The 17333-nt window shown below is 44.7% G+C and overlaps 2 protein-coding genes across 3 annotated transcripts in view; one reads left to right on the forward strand and one right to left on the reverse strand.

Moving 5' to 3' along the window:
- The window catches only part of accs.L (1-aminocyclopropane-1-carboxylate synthase homolog (inactive) L homeolog), a 25293-nt gene extending 12121 nt beyond the window's left edge, over positions 1-13172 (forward strand). The window contains exons 2-15 of the mRNA XM_018257302.2: positions 2232-2755; positions 3473-3532; positions 5049-5119; positions 5244-5313; positions 5528-5594; positions 5883-5980; positions 7671-7748; positions 8011-8111; positions 9291-9380; positions 9575-9620; positions 9742-9883; positions 10118-10260; positions 10744-10897; positions 11013-13172. Of these exons, the coding sequence (XP_018112791.1) occupies positions 2232-2755; positions 3473-3532; positions 5049-5119; positions 5244-5313; positions 5528-5594; positions 5883-5980; positions 7671-7748; positions 8011-8111; positions 9291-9380; positions 9575-9620; positions 9742-9883; positions 10118-10260; positions 10744-10897; positions 11013-11296 (1928 nt within the window). The 3' untranslated portion in view covers positions 11297-13172. The remainder of the gene's footprint in view (positions 1-2231; positions 2756-3472; positions 3533-5048; positions 5120-5243; positions 5314-5527; positions 5595-5882; positions 5981-7670; positions 7749-8010; positions 8112-9290; positions 9381-9574; positions 9621-9741; positions 9884-10117; positions 10261-10743; positions 10898-11012) is intronic.
- Positions 13113-17112, reverse strand: LOC121402899. Of its 2 annotated transcripts, none has more exons than XM_041589749.1 (3): positions 16427-17112; positions 14011-14178; positions 13113-13296 (listed from the first exon to the last, which is right to left on the reverse strand). In XM_041589749.1, exons 1-3 carry the CDS (start codon positions 16617-16619, stop codon positions 13253-13255), a joined length of 405 nt encoding a protein of 134 aa, XP_041445683.1. In that variant the 5' UTR covers positions 16620-17112; the 3' UTR covers positions 13113-13252. The 2 variants fall into 2 exon arrangements, with proteins under 2 accessions (XP_041445683.1, XP_041445682.1); XM_041589748.1 differs by having other exon boundaries at positions 13113-13446; positions 16427-17111.
- Between the last annotated feature and the right edge of the window lie 221 nt (positions 17113-17333).

Genomic DNA, 17333 nt, shown 5'->3' on the forward strand with positions numbered 1-17333 from the left:
CGTGCAATTCGCCTGGGCCTCATCCACTGGCAGCAGGACCTGACGGGGCAGGCGGTGAAGATACAGTCGGACAACTCCACGGCGGTGGCCTACATCAACCACCAGGGCGGCACAAGGAGCAGGGCGGCTCTAAGCGAGATAAAGATCATATTCCAGTGGGCCGAGAATCACAGCGTACAGCTGTCCGCCATCTTCATACCGGGACTGCTGAACTGGGAAGCCGACTTCCTAAGCAGGCAATCCCTGGACCCAGGCGAGTGGTCACTAAAGGACGAAGTATTCCAGGAAATAACTTCCAGATGGGGCGATCCAGAGGTGGACCTCATGGCGACCAGGCACAACAGAAAGGTACCAACCTTCCTAGCTCGTTACAGAGACCCACTGGCCCTAAACGTGGACGCTCTGACGGCCAACTGGCCCTTTCGCCTGGCGTATGCCTTTCCTCCCACTCCTCTCATTCCCAGAACGATCAGAAAGCTTCAAAGGGAAAGGTCCACCCTCATCCTCATAGCACCGAGGTGGCCTCGACGAGCATGGTTCACAGACCTTCTCAACCTCTCCGTCGCAGAACCGTGGCCTCTGCCTCTTCTTCCAGACCTTCTCACTCAGGGTCCAATCCTACACCCAAATCCGACCTACCTCAACTTGACGGCGTGGCTCTTGAGACCAAGATTCTAATTCAGAAGGGATTTTCAAGGGCCGTGGCACGCACTATGTGTGCGGCACGGAAGCCAGTTTCAGCCAGGGCCTATCACAGGGTCTGGTCCACCTACCGTCAATGGTGTTTCACTCGCAAGGTTAACTTCCGGCTTTTTTCTCTACCATCTCTACTGGAGTTCCTGCAGGAGGGCCTTTCACTTGGACTGTCTTTGGGTTCCCTCAAATCTCAAATATCGGCTCTATCCGTACTTTTCCAGAAAAGACTTGCTCTGCTTCCTGACGTCAAAAACCTTCATGCAAGGAGTGGCTCATGTGACTCCGCCTGTCAGGGCTCCCACACCTACCTGGGACCTGACGTTAGTGCTCCGGGCTCTTCAACTTCCTCCCTTTGAACCCCTGGGGTCGGTGGCCATTCAGTTCCTGACCTGGAAAACTGTTTTTCTCCTGGCTATTGCTACAGCAAGACGGGTTTCTGAGATCAGCGCTCTTTCCTACAAGTCGCCTTACCTTGTCTTCCACCATGACAGAGCGGTCCTTCGTACCATACCATCCTTCCTACCTAAGGTGGTCTCAGAATTTCATATAAACCAAGAGATCGTGGTTCCTTCCTTCTGCCCATCTCCAGCAAACCAGAAGGAAAGGGCACTGCACACTCTGGATCCTGTGCGGGCCTTGAAGTTTTATCTCTTCAGAGTTCAGGACTTCCGCAAATCCGATTCCCTGCTGGTACTTCCCTCAGGCTCACGTCGGGGCGCATCGGCTACCAAACAATCCATCTCTCGCTGGATCAAACAAGCTATACAAGGTGCATACAAAGCCCGGGGTCAAACACCTCCGTCCAGGGTCACTGCCCATTCGACCAGGGGTGTGAGTACGTCCTGGGCCTTCAGAAACCAGGCATCAGCTGAACAGCTGTGCAAAGCGGCAACTTGGACATCTGTCCACTCGTTTGCAAAATTTTATCATTTTGACACCTTTGCGGCATCTGACACTCGCTTTGGCAGAAAAGTGCTTCAGGCCGCGGTGGCTGACACCACATAAGCCTCTTTTTTCCCACCCGGTTGTTAGGGGACAGCTTTGGTACGTCCCCATTGTCCCTGTGTCCCCCAAGCTGACGTTGAGAAAAGGAGATTTTGTGTACTCACCGTTAAATCCTTTTCTCTTCAGTCACTTGGGGGACACAGGGCTTCCCTCCCTGGATTGAGGCTTTCACTTCCGTCAGACAAGTTCCCTTTTCTTGTTAACTGTTATTGGCTTTTTTGAAAAGTTTTTACTTAGTTATGTAATATCCTGTTGACTTTGGTACAAACTGAGCTCTTCTCCAGCCTGCTGGGGGTATAGCCAGTGGGGGAGGAGCCAGTTGTCTTTTTTGTAGTTGTGTCCTGCCTCCTAATGGTACTAGCTATACCCCATTGTCCCTGTGTCCCCCAAGTGACTGAAGAGAAAAGGATTTAACGGTGAGTACACAAAATCTCCTTTTTACTGTCATTCTGCAAAACAGACTAAAAATGAATATTTAATATTTCAGGCCTATTAATTAATATCATTTATCATCTTCATTTCCCCCTCAGGTTTCAGTGAGTCCAACATGGCGGGGTCGTCGGGGCAGCAGAGGTTCTGGAGGAAGAGGAAAGTACGGGAGTCGATGGATGAACTCATTGCTCAGATGCTGGCGGCTCAGAGGGCGTCGGAGGAGCGGTTTCTGCAGCTGGAGGAGCGACGGATGGAGCAGGAGCAGGAGGCAGAGGAGCGGCGGTTGCGTCTGGAGGAGCGGAGGCTGCAGTTGGACCGACAGCACGAGCTGCGCATGTTTAGCCTTTTCGCTCAGATGTTGGGAATGTTGCGCCCACAGGGCAGTGATGGTGGTCAGCACCCGAGTACAGAATCCGTTTACTCCCATGAGGCGGAGCCTATGAGCAGGTCGGGAACAAGGAATGTTCAGGAGTCGGAACTGGTCGAGATGTACAACTGCAACCAGTTCAGCAGCCCCCATCTCTCCACTCGTGGAAATATCCTCAGCAGCTTCCGTGGCTCATCCGAAGAGGGTTACAAAGCCTACCATGAGGATAAGTACGACGAGGACAAGAACCCCAACGTAAGTCGCTCTGTTAGTAAAGTTATTAGTGGAACAGTCGGAGTGTAACCCCCTACTTACATTTACATTATAAATCCAATGCCCTTTACAAGACTTCCGATTGGTTGACGTCAATTAAATGAAAGGGGTTGTTCGCCTTTAAATTAACTATTAGTTTGATGTAGAGAGTGATATTCCGAGATAATTTGCCGTTGGTTATAATTTTTTATTATTTCCCTTTTTATTCAGCAGCTCTCCAGTTTGCAATTTCAGCAGTCTGGTAACTAGGGCCCAAATTCCCCTAGCAACCATGCATTGATTTGAATAAGACTGGAATATGAATAGGAGAGGCCTGAATTGACAACTGGCAAATAATTTAAAATCTATAGAAAATAAATAATTGCAACCAATTGAAAAGTTGCTTAGAACTAGCCATTTTAGTTGCCTCACGGAGGAAACTTTGGGCGACTATTAATAAACGCATCGCCGCGTGTGCTTTAGCGCAGGGAACTTTTCATTGTAGCCTATGGGAAAACACGCTGAGGCAGTTCGGGGAGATTGTCGCTCAGAAGACGAGGCGATTAGTCGCCAGGCGACAAAATCTCCCCGAATCTCCTCGTGTGGCCTTACCCTTAAAGTTTAACTTTAAATTGAACCACCCCTTTAATGCAGTCGAGATGATTTGCTCCAGAGAGATCCAGAGACAGGAGATTACAATTTTTTCTGTTTCACTTGCAGGGAATTATCAACTTCGGCACCAGTGAGAATAAACTCTGCTTCGACCTGATGTCCAAACGGGTAGGCAACGGCCATATTGTCTGTCTGGTCGGGAGTCGGTTGTGAAGCTAAGCTTTGTTATTTAAGGGCATTTCCCTATGCGTCTATAGGCCTCTATATATAAATTCTACAACAATGTTGAGTGATAGATTATAATCCCTGTATCTTGGAGGAAGAATCTCCCACTCCTGTCTTTGTATTTGTGTAGAACCTGCCATAAAGCAGGGCATGACCGCTGCTTACAATGGGGATCAGATAGGATCTGTGCAGCCACTGGGACAGAATGTTCTGTTATACAGATAGCTAGAATCTCAGCTGCCATAAAGCAGGACAGGACTGCTGCTTACAATGGGGATCAGATAGGATCTGTGCAGCCACTGGGACAGAATGTTCTGTTATACAGATAGCTAGAATCTCAGCTGCCATAAAGCAGGACAGGACTGCTGCTTACAATGGGGATCAGATAGGATCTGTGCAGCCACTGGGACAGAATGTTCTGTTATACAGATAGCTAGAATCTCAGCTGCCATAAAGCAGGGCAGGACTGCTGCTTACAATGGGGATCAGATAGGATCTGTGCAGCCACTGGGACAGAATGTTCTGTTATACAGATAGCTAGAATCTCAGCTGCCATAAAGCAGGACAGGACTGCTGCTTACAATGGGGATCAGATAGGATCTGTGCAGCCACTGGGACAGAATGTTCTGTTATACAGATAGCTAGAATCTCAGCTGCCATAAAGCAGGACAGGACTGCTGCTTACAATGGGGATCAGATAGGATCTGTGCAGCCACTGGGACAGAATGTTCTGTTATACAGATAGCTAGAATCTCAGCTGCCATAAAGCAGGGCAGGACTGCTGCTTACAATGGGGATCAGATAGGATCTGTGCAGCCACTGGGACAGAATGTTCTGTTATACAGATAGCTAGAATCTCAGCTGCCATAAAGCAGGACAGGACTGCTGCTTACAATGGGGATCAGATAGGATCTGTGCAGCCACTGGGACAGAATGTTCTGTTATACAGATAGCTAGAATCTCAGCTGCCATAAAGCAGGACAGGACTGCTGCTTACAATGGGGATCAGATAGGATCTGTGCAGCCACTGGGACAGAATGTTCTGTTATACAGATAGCTAGAATCTCAGCTGCCATAAAGCAGGACAGGACTGCTGCTTACAATGGGGATCAGATAGGATCTGTGCAGCCACTGGGACAGAATGTTCTGTTATACAGATAGCTAGAATCTCAGCTGCCATAAAGCAGGGCAGGACTGCTGCTTACAATGGGGATCAGATAGGATCTGTGCAGCCACTGGGACAGAATGTTCTGTTATACAGATAGCTAGAATCTCAGCTGCCATAAAGCAGGACAGGACTGCTGCTTACAATGGGGATCAGATAGGATCTGTGCAGCCACTGGGACAGAATGCTCTGTTATACAGATAGCTAGAATCTCAGCTGCCATAAAGCAGGACAGGACTGCTGCTTACAATGATGACGGCCATATGAATCAAATTCTCTTTTGTGTCTTTGCAGCTGACACAGAGTGACATGAATGTTATAGAGCCCCCACTCCTGCAGTACCCCGACTGGAAGGGCCATGGTTTGTGAGTAACTGTTTTTATTACTTTCTAGTAATAGTCACTTCCTTCTTTTTTCCCAGTTTTCCTTCCTATTCTTTCTCTGTTCGCTTCCTGTCTGTGTCTCTCGTTAACACTTGCTGTTCGTTAGTTTAAGGGAGGAGGTCGCTCGTTTCCTGACCTATTACTGCAAAGCCCCGTCCCCTCTCAGCGGCGAAAACGTGAGTATAATTGTATAGAACGGAGCGGAGTTGTAACCTTGATCAGAAGAGACTTTGCCCCGGCCCCTGTGTTGTCTGTGCTTGGGATTTGGTACTGTCCCCATTATAGAGGAAGGACAAGCTTCCTATTGACTTGCCAAGCTGAAACTTGATGGAGAAGTGTCTTTTTTCAACCTCATCTACTCTAAAATTCTCTTTGCTTTTTCCGTTGTAGGTGGTAATATTAAATGGCTGTGGCTCGCTCTTCTCATCTCTGGCTGCGGTTTTGTGTGATCCGGGAGGTAAGTCAAACAGTGGTTCTGTCTCTGATGTCATAGGGTAATTTGGACCCTAGCAACCAGATGGCTGAAATTACAAACTGGAGAGCTGCTGAATAAAAAGCTAAATAACTCAAAAACCACAAATAATAAAAAATTTAAATAAACTGCAAATTGTCTCGGAATATCCCTCTCTACATCATACTAACAGTTCATTTCAAGGTGAACTAACCCTTTAAGTACGTTGCTTGGGCTTTATATTTGGGTGCCAGTCTCCTTGCCATGCTGATTTTATTGCTTTTTTTTTTTTAGATTCAATTTTGATAGCAACACCGTTCTATGGAGGGATCACCCAGAGCATATTCCTGTACAGCGGCATTAAGCTGGTTTACGTGCATTTGGAGAGTAAGGTGAGGAGCCCCCTCTCTAAGGCTCGGATCATTGGTTCAGTCCTCCAGCATCCATATAGGGCAGCAGTTAAAGGACCAAAACATTTTTTTTAAAAAAATCGTTAGTGTACAGAAAAAAACAAAACAAAACACCAAGACAAATTAAATGTTAAAATCGCAAAGTTTTTATTAAGAAATAACTGACCCAAACTACAATTGCGCTCCTCTTCAGAAAGCGATGGGGCGATCCATCGTGCGGCGCTCGATTTCTCCTCCCTGCCTTCCTTATAGGAGATAGCCAGGGAGAAGAAATCGAGCGCGGCATGATGGATGGTCGCCTTTTCTGAAGAGCAGTGTAAGTGGAGCTTCGGTGAGTTATTTCTTAAAGGGATACTGTCATGGAAAAACATGTTTTTTTCAAAACACATCAGTTAATATTGCTGCTCCAGCAGAATTCTGCAATGAAATCCATTTCTTAAAAGAGCAAACAGATTTTTTTATATTCAATTTTGAAATATGACATAGGGCTAGACATATTGTCAGTTTCCCAGCTGCCCCATTCATGGAATTACTTTCTGGCAGGCTGGTATTTCTCCTACTCAATGTAACTGAATGTGCCTCAGTGGGACCTGGATTTTACTATTGAGTGCTGTTCTTAGATCTACCAGGCAGCTGTTATCTTGTGTTAGGGAGCTGCTATCTGGTTACCTTCCCATTGTTCTGTTGTTTGGCTGCTGGGGAGAAAGGGAGGGGGGTGATATCACTCCAACTTGCAGTACAGCAGTAAAGTGTGATTGAAGTTTATCAGAGCACAGCTGGGAAATTGATAAAATGTCTAGCCCCATGTCAGATTTCAAAATTGAATATAAAAAAATCTGTTTCCTCTTATGAGAAATGGATTTCAGTGCAGAATTCTGCCGGAGCAGCACTATTAACTGACGCGTTTTGAAAAAAAACATGTTTTCCCATGACAGTATCCCCTTTAATAAAGACTTAGCGATTTTAAAGTTTAATTTGTCTTGGTGGTTTTTTTTCTATGTATAGTAACGATTTTTTTTAAAAAAATGTTTGATGCTACTGGTCCTTTAAAGGAGAACATATCTGTTAACCCTCCATAAGCCTCAATCAGGCTACCTGCCCTTCACCCCCTGTAAACTGCCATCATAGTGTTTTAGTCTCTTTAAGATTCCATGTGAGTCTTCTAATCCCTCCCACTGCTTGAGTCACAGACTCTGTGCCACACCCCTTGCTAAACCACCTGTCTAGTCCAGCCCTTGATCAATATCAAGATTCTTCAGATAAAATTCTCTGCTTGGGTCCTGTGCTTACTAGGGATGCACCGCATCCAGGATTCGGTTCGGGATTTGGCCAGGATTCAGCCTTTTTCAGCAGGATTTGGATTCGGCCGAATCCTTGTGCCTGGCCGAACCGAATCCGAATCCTAATTTGCATATGTAAATTAGGGGCGGGTAGGGAAATCACATGACTTTACATCACAAAAGAAGAATTTTTTCCACTTTTTCCTTTCCTACCCCTAATTTACATATGCAAATTCGGTATTCGGCCGAATCTTTCACGAAGGATTCTGGGATTCGGCCGAATTCCAAATAGTGGATTCGGTGCATCCCTAGTGCTTACTGATCCAATACTTAGCGGAGCTGCAGTGACAAAGGTGCCCACCAGATACTGAAGAAATTCTTTGTTCTGCCAGGTGGTGGCGCCATCAGCCCGTCCTTTCCAGCTCACGGTGCAGAAACTAGAGAGCACCCTACAATCGGCGAGAGAAGAGGTGAGACTCTATGATTGTCCTTCATGTCCATTGTAATGATAAAGACTTGAGCGTTGATCCCGATGTGCCCTTATTCTTTGGGTAGTTCTTGTGTACCCCAGAAAGTATACTCCACCCCTGTGTAATATGTAATATATATATATATAAGTAATATACAGAGAGGGTTACTTATAGGGTTATGAATTCAATGCCAGTGCAATATGGAGTCATAAATCCCCCTGGCATCCTGATTGGCTGTAGCTCATGATTGTATTTGTTACAGGGCAGCAGTGTAAAGGCTCTCATCCTGATAAACCCCCACAATCCTCTGGGGGATGTTTACTCGGCGACAGAAATGCTGGAGTTCTTGGAGTTTGCCAAAAGGTACCGGCCTTTCAACATATTCATTTTCTGTTGGGTGTAAGTGCTCAGTGCAGATCAGCAACAGGGCTAAACACTAACCCTCCTCCATGCAAAATCAGAATGATTAGTAAATCATCATTTATTCATTCAAAAACCATTACACTAGTAGTATGCAAGTGAGAAGCAGTGGTAAAGATTTACAATAGACCTCTAAATCTCTCTATGTAGGTAGTAACTGGATCTCTCTTTGTAGGTAGTAACTGAATTCCTATATGTATGTAGTAACTGGTTCTCCTTATCACCCTATGTAGGTAGTAACGTGATCTCTCTATGTATGTAGTAACTGGATCTCTCTATGTAGGTAGTAACATGATCTCTCTATGTATGTAGTAACTGGATCTCTCTATGTAGGTAGTAACGTGATCTCTCTATGTATGTAGTAACTGGATCTCTCTATGTAGGTAGTAATGTGATCTCTCTATGTATGTAGTAACTGGATTTCTCTATGTATGTAGTAACTGGATCTCTCTATGTAGGAGTAACTGGATCTCTCTATGTATATAGTAACTGGATATCTCTATGTAGTAACTGGATCTCTCTATGTAGTAACTGCATCTCTCTTTTTATGTTGTAACTGGATCTCAATATGTATGTAGTAACTGGATCTCTCCATGTATGTAGTAACTGAATATCACTGTATGTAGTAACTGTGTCTCTCTATGCATTTAGTAACTCGATCTCTCTATGTATGTAGTAACTGGATCTCACTATGTAGGTAGTAACTGGATCTCTCTATGCATTTAGTAACTTGATCTCTCTATGTATGTGGTAATTGAATAGCACTGTATGTAGTAACTGGATCTATGTATGTAGTAACTGGATCTCTCTATGCATTTAGTAACTCGATCTCTCTATGTATGTAGTAACTGAATAGCACTGTATGTAGTAATTGAATAGCACTGTATGTAGTAACTGGATCTATGTATGTAGTAACTATCTCTCTATGCATTTAGTAGCTGGATCTCTCTATGTATGTAGTAACTGAATGGCACTGTATGTGGTAACTGGATCTCACTATGCATTTAGTAACTGGATCTCACTATGTATGTAGTAACTGAATATCACCGTATGAAGTAACTGGATCTCTCTATGTAGTAACTGGATCTCACTATGTATGTAGTAACAACACTTCTGTTCCAGGTACTCCCTGCACGTTATAGTGGATGAGATCTATATGCTTTCAGTTTTTGAAGAAACCACAACATTCCACAGTGTCCTGAGTCTGGACAAGTAAGAGCCCGTTTTAACCCCCTCCTGACCTACTGACATTTACCTTGGGACCCACATTGACCTATCGCTGGGTTTTTGTTGTCATCACTTCCACCTTGTGGTTATAACCCCCTATATACAATGTAAAGGCCACGTACCGTTACCCAGTATTAATAATTCAGTGCTCTGCTAACCCTGTCTCTGTTACCCTTTAGGCTCCCCGATCCTCAGAGGACCCACGTAATGTGGGGGATCAGCAAGGTGAGCTTGTACAACAATCTATTCTGATATGATCCAATGCTGGTTCTGACCAGGGTTGGGAAGTGTTGGTACCTTGTACCTAATAATAAAGACATTAAATTCCATGTATCTTCTCTGCTAGGACTTTGCCGTCTCTGGAATTCGTTTTGGGACGCTCTACTCTCAGAACCAGGACATCTGCAATGGGGTGGCCTCTCTCTGCTACTTCCATGGAGTGTGTGGACCCATCCAGTATAAGATGGCTCAGCTGCTCCGGGATCGAGGTGAGACCATCAACCCATTACATTAAACCAAGTGAAGATCCTACAGGGGCCTAATAGGGACATTTGTAGTGTCACGGGGCTGCTGTACTTGTGGGGTTGTACAGGAGCCCAATGTTACCATATTTGTTGATATTCTCAGGTCTACTGGAATAGTAGAAATACTAAAGGCCTTAATTGTGGCAATGCTATTGGTCGTGTTTAACACTGCACATCCCATATTCTTTCCCTTGCTAGACTGGATTAACCAGGTTTACCTAAGGGTGAATCACACGCGCCTGCGGGCCGCCCAGTCTTATGTAGCCGAGGAGCTCCGCTCCATGGGTGTCCCCTTCCTTAACCGCGGAGCCGGGTTTTTCATTTGGATCGATTTCCGAAAGGTGAGTTGCTGACGGAAAACCATAAAATGTTGTTGGGTGGAGGGGGGTTCTTGTGTTTCTGCTCTCCATACTTCCCAAGGGAACATGGCATAAAAGAACTGGTGGCACTCTTGACCCGTGGTCTTTGTGTTCCATGTAAAGGGCTGGAGGACATATTTGGCTCTAAACTAGGGTTGCACCAAATCCAGGATTCGGTTCGGGATTTGGCTTTATTCAGCAGGATTCAGATTCGGCCGGCTGAACCAAATCCGAATCCTAATTTGCATATGCAAATTAGGGACAGGGAGGGAACAAGGGGTTAAAAAATGTTTTCCCCTTCCCACCCCTAATTTGCATAAGGATTCGGTTCAGAATTTGGCCGAATCTTTTGCGAAGGATTCGGGGGTTATGCCGAATCCAAAATAGTGGATTCAGTGCATCCCTACTCTAAACAGCCCTGTTTGGCCCAGTTTCTTACAATGTAACCCCCTGTATCCTTTACAGTACCTGCGGGCTCCCACCTTTGAAGAGGAGGTGATGTTATGGAGACTCTTTCTGGATAATAAAGTGCTGCTGTCTTGTGGCAAGGCGTTTGAATGCAGCGAGCCGGGCTGGTTCCGTGTCATATTCTCCGACAAGACCCATCGCCTACAGCTAGGTAAGTCCCATCAGCTGCTGAGCGTATAAGTGGTCACCTAAGTAGAAGGTCAATGGAATGTGTAGAATGAGGAACCACAGATGCCCAGAAATAACATAAAATCTGATTTGTGCAGGAATGCAGAGGATCCGCAAGGTTCTGGAGGCAAGAGAGCGGGAGCTGCAGTTGGACACCCACACCCAAGGGCACGAGGAAGGAAAAGCTGACAGTACTGATGAAGTCATCTACATATCTAGTCACCATGAGACCTCCTCAAGCTCCGGCATAGGAGACCTGATCAGCCAACTTCAGAGTCAGCTGCGCTCATCCGATTGGCTCCAAAGAAACACGGCTGAGAACTTCGCGCAGCAAAACCCTGAGGTCTACCAGGTCTACAGCAAGTTCATGGGCAAGCAGTGAGCAGAGGTTGAAGGTGACATCCTTGGAGGCCCTCGTAGAGGGACAATTCTCCAGAAAAATAAGGTGGAACTGAGAATTAAAGACGGGACTTAGATTGATCAATGGCAGCTCTACTGTTTACACCTAAGAGGCCAATGTAATGATATTGGCTCTTGAGATTCACTTGTTCAGCAAAATAGGAGGAACTTCAAGAAGAACTTCATCCCATGTGGTGGGGTGGGATGGTAATGTGTCTTCCTAAAGAACTAGCTCCAGAATTACTGCTCTGCACAATTTCAACCAGCTTATGGAACAATTAGTGAGTGCCCCACCCCAGACCAAGCGATGAAATATACATTTAGGAAGGGATTTCAGCTTTATTGGACTTTTTGCTTCCATGATATTATAAAGGCATGGAACAGTGGAACACTCCACACCCAGGGGCCAGTTAGGAGAGTTAGCCCTGCCCACTGCTAGTACTGGAGGCCTGGGTATGACTCTCCAAGGCTTTTTTACAGCCCTCAGTACTCCATAGGCTTTGTTTATGATATCACCAATGTGATTGGGGCTTGAGTATGGCATGGCACCCATTGGGCAGCTCTACTCTGAATACAGACATGTTGTCCGTTATCTGTAGGGGGTGCTGTGGTCATTCATGTACCTTCTAGCCTCCAGACTAACTTCAGTGCCATCATGTGGGTAAAGGGTTGAAGTCATTTTGACATTCTGGAGACCCTACACTCGGGTGTCAGTGCTAATGTTTTGGTTGGCCTGAAACCCAAGTTTACCAATGGGGCAGACCTGTTTATATATATAGTCTACGGGGTGGGTTAGTGGTTCAAACTTCTAAACTGACTCTCCTTGTTCTCTAGGGTGCCATAATCCCCATAGAGCTATAGAGATATCCACACTTAAGCTTGCCCATACATGCCAGATCGGGTTGGGCAGTTTTGACCATAAGCCTTGATTTTTGATTTATTTTACTTTGCCTTTGCTTTTATTCTCTATCCCCTGAGCCTAAAATACAAGCTGGACCCCTAATTAAAATGCATAACCTGGACCAGCCAGCCTGCACCAGTCTCCCTTTTGGACCTGTTATCCAATTGACGCACAGTGGTTTTCAAGGGGGCGAGGCAGTACCCCCTGCAGACTGTGCAACCTGTGAGTGACATCACTATGAAATAGAAGTGACATCACTCTGGGGAGGCAGATCAACCAGGTATTGGGAATGTGCCAAATCCCATCCTTATTTACCAGATTTCGGCTTCTGCTGACTCCTTGGTGCCTGACTGACGGAATCCCCCATCATTCTGCAGGTACCCGACCCGGTGCAGGGGCAATTCTTTTTAATCAGTCTACCAATACTTAGAGGCAACGATCTGATTGGCTGCTACAGGTAACCGCATAGGGACAATCTAGGGATAGCACAAACCATAGCTTCAAATCCATATCTTCTTCTTCCTATGCTTTCTAATGGCGTTACTATTCTCAATACTAGAATCTCATATTAAACAAAACTATATAGATCTTATTTTATTAAGTACAAAAAGAGTGCAATCCCCCCCCCCTATTCCCGCTCCCCTACCCGCAAGGGTCTGTATCATGTGACACATTCAATGATGAAACGGACCTGTGCAAAGAGCCTTCTCCAAGCTCCGGCATTCTGACCGACGGGAATTGTGCACTACCATGAATATCTAGAAGCGCTTCTAGAGTCTATTATGAATGACCGACAGAGTTGGGTCTGTTCCTTGGATCCAAAATTGCCATTCAGCTGTCAGTTCTCTGTTACGTGTTTATATCCACATACGTGCGTTTCTGTCTTACGTTGTTTTTCTTTGCCAGACCCGATGCCACAATATCAGAAACCGAATAAAGGTGTTTTGTTTGCTCTCAAGCCCCCGGCGCTCTGCTTCTTTGTTCAGAACCGGCAGCCATATTGCTTAGTAGGCATCTCTGTGTGCCCCATAGGTGGGGTTAAACCCGGACTGATTTGGACTCTTCCCTGGCTGTGCATTCGTCTATAATATAAATGATGGGTAAGATGAAAAGCAACATGGTTAAGGCCGGGGCCCCCAGCCAATAGGAGTAACCCAAGGATATTCGCTGGTTCTGGATATCTTCCCAGCGTTGCCAAGTGAACGCTGCCCACCCTAAGAAAAAAAACAAACCTAGGGCAAAAAAAAAAAGGAGGAAAATTAGTCTTATAATATTCCGCCGATGTTCATAATTGATATTTGTTGATAGTATATTGGATCAATGGGGTGACAGTTGGGGAAGTAGACCCGATGGGTGGACCATTGATGGGCCTAGATGTGAGGTTTTAAGTCTTCTACGGCCCTGGTGCTTGATAACCCATAACAACCAATCAGATGTTTGCTGATTGGTTGCTATGGGTTACCAGACTTGGTGCAAATTTTGTGGCTCTTATTACATTGCCTCCTTCTACTGCAGTTAGTGAGAGGACCTCCTGAGGACCTTCAATGAGGCTTTCAAAGTTGGGGAGTTTTTTCCATGATCGGACTGGGGCATCCAAGGCCCACCGGATTTTTTCCCGGTTTCCCGGCAGCCCAGTCCGACACTGGCTTTATCAGTGGAAAGCAACATTGTAAAGTCAACGGGTCCGGCCACAAAAATGTTTTAGGGTTCCCCTACTTTCCTTTGGTAGTGACTCCCCTGTCTGTTAGAGATAGCAATGGGGGTTCATCATCCATAGTAATGGTCTATGGGCTAACCTGTTGGTAGAAGCACAGCCAGGAGTAAGGTCCCGGGGCTTGGGGTCGGCCGAGCGTCCTGGGAACGCCGCGTTGGCTTCCAAGAGACCAGCAGAACCAGGCAAAGACAGAAGCCAGCAGCAGCCATGACAGTGGACAGTCCGATGAAGAAAAGTTGAGCGCCTCTGACTGGTTGGGAGGAAAATGGTAGAGAAGATCAATAGACCAAGCATGGAAACCTCACCAGGCTCATTCAATAACACTGAGCTAATGGGAACCAACCAGTGACAAACCTTCAGCCAGCTGCTGGTAGAAACACAAGAGCAAAAATTTCATTGGTTGCCATGAGTTATTAGCGAATGACCCCCCCTAGTATATTAAAGGAGTTGTTTCCCTTAAAGTTAACTTTTAGTATGTTAAAGACTGTCCAACTGGTCATCATTATTTGTTTGTTTCCAGTTGTTTTTAAATTATTTGCCTTCTTCATCTAATTCTTTCCAGCTTTCAAACAGGGGTCGCTGACCCCATCTAAAAATCCAAATGCGCTACAAATTTATTGTTATTGCTACTTTTTATTACTCATCTTTCTATTCAGGCCTCTCCTATTCATATTCCAGTCTCTTATTAAAATCAGTGCATGGTTGCTAGGGGAATTTCTACTCTAGCAACCAGATGGCTGAAACTGCAAACCGGAGAGCAGCTGAATAAAAAGCTAAATAAGTCAAAAACCACAAATAATAAAAATTAATTGCAAATTGTCTCACAATATCACGCTCTACATCATAATAACAGTTAACCCAAAGGTGAACAACCCCTTTAAAGGGGATAACCTTCATTATGAGTTTACAGAGCATTTGTTTTTTTTAGATGGGGTCGGTGACCCCCATTTGAAAGCTGGAAAGAGTCAGAAGAAAAAGGAAAATATGTAAAAAAAAAAAAACTATAAAAAATTTGAATCAGTCATTCTATAACATATTAAAGGTTAAATTAAATGTGAATCGCCCCTTTAAGAATATTAGACTAATATTTATTTCTGTATGTGAGCTTCCTTATCAAGGGCTCAAAAATACTTCTGCAATTATAAGTCAATTTGAAATGAGATCTCACGCTCCTTGGAGGTCAGACCCTAAACATCTGCTTTCTAATTCGTTTCTGTTGTTAAAGGGGAAGTTCATCTTAAATGGAGCCAATTAATCCACACGGCTTTGTCGTTGGCATTTCATATCTTGTATTTTTGACTTTCTATGGTGCCTTTTCCTAAAATGCAACCTTTAATATCTGCAGTCTAGATACAGTGACACTGTGCAAAGAACAGGCATAACGGCCAATCAGAATTCAGCTTTGATCAGCCGAGCACAGATGGAACAATGAAACAACATTTCTGTTTCCCCTTTAAGTGGACTACTCTGAAAGGCTACACATTTATTGTTATTGCTACTTTTTATTACTCCTCTTTCTATTCAGGCCTCTCCTATTCATATTCCAGTCTCTTATTCAAATCAATGCATGGTTGCTAGGGGAATTTGGACCCTAGCAACCAGATGGCTGAAATTGCAAACTGGAAAGCCGCTGAATAAAAAGCGAAATATCTCAAAAATCAGAAATAATAAAAAAATGTAACTCAATTGCAAATTGTCTCAGAATATCCCTCTCTACATCGTACTAAAAGCTCATTTAAAGGGGAACACCCCCTTTTTACGCCTCTGCTTCCATATACTTGTCTCTTATGCACCTCTTATTATTAGAAACATGGTCTGCAGGGGCTTGCCTGGGTCACTGTGAGCTTTTGGCCCGGCTTTGCATCTAACCAAATTGTAACTGTGGTGTGTGCAAAAGTTTGGACACCCTAGTAAGTCGGTGCTTAAAGGAGTGGTTCACTTTTAAATTAACGTTTAATATTTTATAGAGTGGCCAATTCTAAGCAACTTTTCATTAGGCCTTAGTTTTTTTCCTTTTTCTTTTAATAGTTTTTGAATTATTTGCTCTTCTGACCCTTTCCAGCTTTCAAACCCCCCAATTAAACAACAAATGCTCTGTAAGGCCACACGTTTATTGTTACTGCTACTTTTTATTACTCCTCTTTCTATTCAGGCCTCTCCTATTCCTATTCCAGTCTCTCATTTAAATCAATGCATGGTTGCTAGAATTGTATGGACCCTAGCAACCAAATAGCTGAAATTGCAAACTGGAAAGCCGCTGAATAAAAAGCTAAATAACTCAAAAACCACAAATAATAATAAATGTAAACCAATTGCAAATTGTCTCAGAATATCCCTCTCTACATCATAACTAAAGCTCATTTAAAGGGGAACTAACCCTTTAACAGATGCGATTTGAGAATGCATTACGCGGCAATATAATACTAAAATACTACATATGTTAAGTTAAATTAAAGGGGAACAACCCCTTTAAATGGAAAAAGTGCAGCAGAACTCACCCTGCCTGTTGGTCATGGGAATGGTCAGCCGGGTAACGTCGGTGGGATCTGACGGCGAATCGTTTTGCCACAATCCTTTCCTGTTGTACCAGTTGGAGGTGACGGCCGCGGCCATCAGATGTAGGGTCCCCAACAACCCCACGATGGCTTGTAGCTTTTGGGCACCAGATAGCCTTTCCGGAGCCCTGGGCATGATGATCCCCTGTCTTAGTGCAACATGTTGAAATGCAGGGGAAAGAGAAACTGATACACCGTGAATAAGAAGGGAAAGTCCTTTTTGGTTCTTGGCTTGGAAATCCCCAGCCTGGCACCAAACCCCTTGTGATAATAATGATGATGATGATGATGAATATTCAGCTCTCAGATTTTCCCAGCAAACGATTGTTTATCCTGGAGCCACTCCGGTGCCATTGGGATGTTTGGAATCCTGATCCGTTCTGCTTTGCACCAAGCGGGGCTTTAAGACTAATATATTCCTTTTTTGGTCTTCACTCTTCTCTGTCTCACGCAGGCAGAATAAAGCAGAACAGGAAACGCTCAGTTATTCACTCGCCTCCGCTTGCTGTTTGTATATAAATATAAACCAAAAAAAAAAAAAAAAAAATCCCCCGTAAAGCAGAATATAAAACGCTTCCTACGCTTGCCCTTTAGAAATAATCCGGATTGTCGTCCCCCCCTCCTACTCGATTCGGGTTAGTGGGAAGGTTCTGTATCCACAGTCTCAGAACCCACTGCACAAGGCTCAGCATAAAAACATTCCTTAAATAACTCCTTTATTTATATTCTGTGGGTCACAGGACTGGGAATCTGCGGTGGGAACCAGTGCCTTTTTATTCCATCTTCTGGAATTCGATATAGAAGCAAATTCGTTTTCGGGCCCCCGAAATATCTAGAGGTTGACGTGTTT

Source organism: Xenopus laevis, chromosome 4L (genome assembly GCF_017654675.1).
Source record: "Xenopus laevis strain J_2021 chromosome 4L, Xenopus_laevis_v10.1, whole genome shotgun sequence".
Lineage (NCBI taxonomy): Eukaryota > Metazoa > Chordata > Amphibia > Anura > Pipidae > Xenopus > Xenopus laevis.

Coding starts and splice junctions, on each gene's coding strand:
- LOC121402899 (XM_041589748.1), bottom strand. CDS start 16,619: ATGCCCAGGGCTCCGGAAAGGCTATCTGGTGCCCAAAAGCTACAAGCC. Junction 14,179..16,426: donor TCCCATGACCAACAGGCAGG/GTGAGTTCTGCT, acceptor CCTCCCAACCAG/TCAGAGGCGCTCAACTTTTC. Junction 13,447..14,010: donor GGCTGTGCTTCTACCAACAG/GTTAGCCCATAG, acceptor TTTTTGCCCTAG/GTTTGTTTTTTTTCTTAGGG.